This window comes from Pinus tabuliformis, chromosome 1_2 (assembly GCF_031772625.1).
Source record: "Pinus tabuliformis cultivar Carrire ecotype Pingquan chromosome 1_2, CPIR1, whole genome shotgun sequence".
Taxonomy (NCBI): Eukaryota; Viridiplantae; Streptophyta; class Pinopsida; order Pinales; family Pinaceae; genus Pinus; species Pinus tabuliformis.
The window spans coordinates 348817764-348822081 of record NC_142298.1 but is presented as its reverse complement, the minus strand read 5'-3'; the positions used below and the strand labels follow the sequence as shown (position 1 = coordinate 348822081).

At 33.8% G+C, this 4318-nt stretch overlaps 1 protein-coding gene across 1 annotated transcript; it reads left to right on the top strand.

Annotated features, from left to right (window-relative positions):
* Window positions 1-1239: 1239 nt before the first annotated feature.
* LOC149205806 (uncharacterized) lies at window positions 1240-2475 on the top strand. Its single transcript, XM_089393563.1, has 2 exons — window positions 1240-1606; window positions 1950-2475. The coding sequence occupies exons 1-2, from the start codon at window positions 1440-1442 to the stop codon at window positions 2341-2343; spliced, it is 561 nt and encodes a 186-aa protein (XP_089249689.1). The 5' UTR covers window positions 1240-1439; the 3' UTR covers window positions 2344-2475.
* Window positions 2476-4318: the final 1843 nt, after the last annotated feature.

The following is a 4318-nucleotide window of genomic DNA, read 5'->3' as shown; positions in this document are numbered from 1 at the left end:
AAAGTTGTCAGTATCTTTCACTGTGGTAGCTTTACTTTTATTCTCTATTTTTCTGAGAGGGTAGTCTCTAAATACCTGACATCTGAAAGGAATGTGTTCATAATCTACTGTTTGCACCCATTCTTCATCAAAAACTTCCAAGATGACCTCATCCGGTAAAGCTCCGGAGAGATCCATTTCCACACATATTCGTGTGAAGGAAGTATATTTTCCCCTTCTGGTGGCCTCAGAAGCTTTGACAAAATGTCCTAATTTGTTTCCTATGGCAGATAATGATTCAGTTTGCCAGTAATCAAGAGGTAGGGAGTAGAGTCTTACCCAGATCGGTACTGAAGTGAAAGTCTCTCGCTCCGGGACAAAATTCATCATCCACGGCTGCATGTAGAGGCCTGCAGCTGCATAGAAGTAGGGCCCTCCTTCAAACACCCTGTCTTTGTCCTCGATGTTTGTAAAGACCACAGTGAAGAAACCCTTTGACCCAAGATGTAAGTCTATGCCTCCTTTTGGTTTCTAGTGGTATTTAATCCATGCTTGTAGTGCCTTTTCAGTGGGCCATAATCCCATGAATTTACAAATGCTAGCATAGGTCTTCATGTGGTCCCTGTGCACCTGCAGAGCAGGGTCATTTAAAATTACTCTGGGTGTAACCTCAGCCTTGGGTTTACATGGCCCCTTTTGCTTTTTGTTGTATGCTCCCTGTTTCTTGTCTTCTTCTTCATTTTCTTTTGTTCTGTTATCTTCCCTTGTGTTGGTTAAATCCTGTTCCTCTTCCATGTTCCTTAAGCCTTCTCCTGAAGGCCCTCTGACAGTTTCTATTGGTTTCTTACCTCGACTGGCCACCGCCTGCTTGTAAGAGGGAGTGGAGCTCCCCTCTTTGCGCCTCTCCATGGAGTTCAACACTTGCAGAAGTTTGTAGCCCTAGTTCTTCGTCCCCGTGCCTTTCACTCTAACAATCCAGACATTATTTATTTTCATGTATTAATCCTGGTTAAATCCTTAATTAAAATAAATTTATACTATTTAATATTTAAATTATAGTTTGAAAAAAAGGCAATTCACGTTGACAACCAGCTTTAACTTAATAATATAAAATTAAAGAATCTCACATGGCATAAAAAGGTATCACGCAACGGTCATACCAAATAAACAGCATCAATTTCAAATTTGATTCGACAACGGTACGGTTTGGACCACAATTAATAATATTCAACAATTAAAAATAAATTCATAGAAATGCCAGAAATAGTGAAAAGAAATTTAAGATCGACCTCTTGAGGCCGAGGGACCCTTTCAAAGTTCGGATTGGATTCTGCATCTGAACCAAAACGATCTCTCACAGCCTTCGCCCCATTGCTGCTGTTTTCCACGGCTTTCACGCAAAACTTTCAGTGATTAGACTAGTAAATCAGTGAATTAGGGGCCAAGATATCAATTAAAAAATGCCGTGGATGTCAAGCCCGCTGCAGAGAGAATTCCAGTATGACATTTGTGTAGAAGAACCTGAAAGGCACAATATTTGTAATGTTCCTGACACTGAAGACGATCTTCAGCTAACGGTCGTCCTTCCGTGCGATCTCTGTCCTCATCATCATCAAAATAATCACAGGTCAGTAAATATTTTCTTTCCTCCTCGTTTACTTTCTTGCTTGCAGGCTTAGTGATTTTTCCAAGTTAATGAAAAGTTTCAAAATTATTTCTTCATTTTTGTACATTTGGCTTGTTTCTTCCGCGTACATAAAATTAATTTTCGAAAATTGTGAAATCGCAGAAAGATTTTCAAATATTTACAGAAATTTAGTGTTTTCTTTAGATGTATGATTTTATGTGTTTTCCTTTCTTTATTCCCTTTACTTCAAGTTCTATTCTTGAATTCTTTGAGTCCGGTTTTTAGATTTTGAACTTTCCTTATATGAATATTATTTAATTTTTTCAAATTTCTGGTATTTAAGGTTTCTGAGTGAATCCGAGGGCCGTGGCGATGATGAATGGCCACAGCTTGCGAAAAATGACAGACATTTGACAGATGAAGAGCTGGATGTTGCAGCGCAGCTGATAGAGTTGAGAAGTCGAACCCGGGATTTATTAGAGGAAATGCTAACGACTTCCATGTATTTTGCCGTTTACAGTATCCTCGAATTCTCCAGTGTGCCAGATATGAAGCGGTCTTGCGTTCTTACTCTCTCGCCGGCCAGGCTTTCGTCAAAGAAGAGGAGAAAAATTAACGTGGAAGTAGATGAAAGGGCTAAGCCCCGGTCTCGAGCTGTTTCTGAGATCATACGCAACCAAGATTTCCAGTCTACTACTAGCCCATTCAAGCGCAAAAAAGCTAAAATTCACTCTTAGATTAAGCTTGGAATGATTTTGCCGGATGAGGATGAGGAACAGATCGCCGGAATCTCTTCTCGAAGATCAAATCTTTCCTTCACCTGATTGGAAATCCTGTTTTTGATACAGACATTTGGTTGGAAATCATGTTTTAACTTTTTACCCAAACATTGGTGATTTTGTAACTCTTTAATGCACACTAATGGCAGACAACATTTTCTCGTTGACTCTTCTGTTCATATTCCGTCAAATGATTGGTTACCATGGCTTACCCCTTTGAAAAACAGGTTGGAAGTTAAATTTTTAGTTTTTTATATTGCAATTATTAATGTAATCTCACTAAATTAACTTATATATTTAAATATAGAAATAGATTTAATATTTTAAATTAATATATATATATATATAGTTATAATTTTTTTTAATTAAATTTTAAATAAAATTAATATAAAATAAATCAAGCTTAGTATAATTTACAGATGAAGTAGTTTTTTTTACGGGAATTCATGAAAATTGGCAAGACAATTTCAAGTTTTTTTGTTATTTAAATTACAATTTTGAATGCATAAATGTCAGGGCTGCATACAATTTAAACTCATATTTTTAAAAATATTAACTTTAGGGGTTTTTTTAGCATGGTGAATTATAATGAGGTATTCTGTACAACTCTCTTGCTCACCATAATTATCTTTTTGTCTTGACCAGCGCTAAAAAGAAGATGAACATTGCTAAGATGAGAATTAATTCTCATGAGCTTCAAAGTGAAACTGGTTGTTGGTCAATTCCCAAAACAATTTGGGATGAAATAATTTGTCACATTTGACATACTAAGAGGGTTGAACATGAAAAACACTTTCTCTTGGATTGTCTAGCTCTTACTCATATTTGTTTTCATTTCCAAAACATTTGCCACACTTATTCATAGGGACGGAGTCACTCACTATTCATATGGTGAGGACCGGCAGGGTGCGTAAGCACACTCGACTGTCAAGGAGGGCCCTCTCCCGGGGGTTGAGCGTTCGTTACCTCACCCTATATTTATTACTTAGGGGCGGAGCCACTCACTATTCATATGGTGAAGACCGGACTACCAACCTTCTTGACTTGTTAATTCAACAAAGCTATAGTAATCTAAGAATACTTATTTCCCTTCTTTTTTATCATAAAAATAAAATATTAAAGACTTTCAATTAATTTCTTAATATCTTAAAATCCAATAGACCACATTAATTTTAATAAATATTAATCATCATCATTAATAATAAATTAATAATAATTTATTTTTTTATAAAATAAAAATAAATTATCTTTTAATTCTCCCTTTATTAACTTTTACATAAATTTATAAAATTTAAAATTATTAATAATAAATTTAAAATGTTAATTAAATATTCAATTACTCAATTTTGCGTTCTTTCACTTCGATTGCTTCAATATTCAATTTGTTTCACGTGCGTGGAAATTCAAACATTAATATCACTGTCCATTTATTTTGTTTTAACTGAATTAAGTTTTATGGGTTCAAATATTATTACATATCCCTTCTATCAAATATAAAGTGCTTTTTAATTCTTGGTGAGGTATTCAATTCTTCATTTAAACAAGCGAATTAAACAAGCTGTGATAGGTAGGAGACCAAACATAACATTATGGTCAAATATACGTAATAATATATTATTATATTATTACTGGACATACATTTATGAGTTGAATTTTCACAGTAATATTTACTAAATGTAGATCCATCGGACTATATTAAAACTTTAATCTTAGATCATCTAAAATCCTTTAAAATATTAAAATTGGGAAGTATTGTTATATTAATTGAAAATTCAGGTTAATTTAAATATTTTCAATTATAAATAAATACATTAAAAATAGGTTAATTTATGTATTTTTAATTAAAACAACTAAGCCTATAATCAATTATAAATATATTCAATAAAATGTAGGTTAATTTATGTATTTTTGATTACTAAGCTTATAATCAAAT

What these genes read in the sequence shown, in the direction of transcription:
- LOC149205806 (XM_089393563.1), top strand. Translation starts at nt 1,440, where the DNA reads ATGCCGTGGATGTCAAGCCCGCTGCAGAGAGAATTCCAGTATGACATT. An exon ending in CATCATCAAAATAATCACAG is followed by an intron (nt 1,607 to 1,949) that starts GTCAGTAAATAT and finishes CTGGTATTTAAG; the next exon opens with GTTTCTGAGTGAATCCGAGG.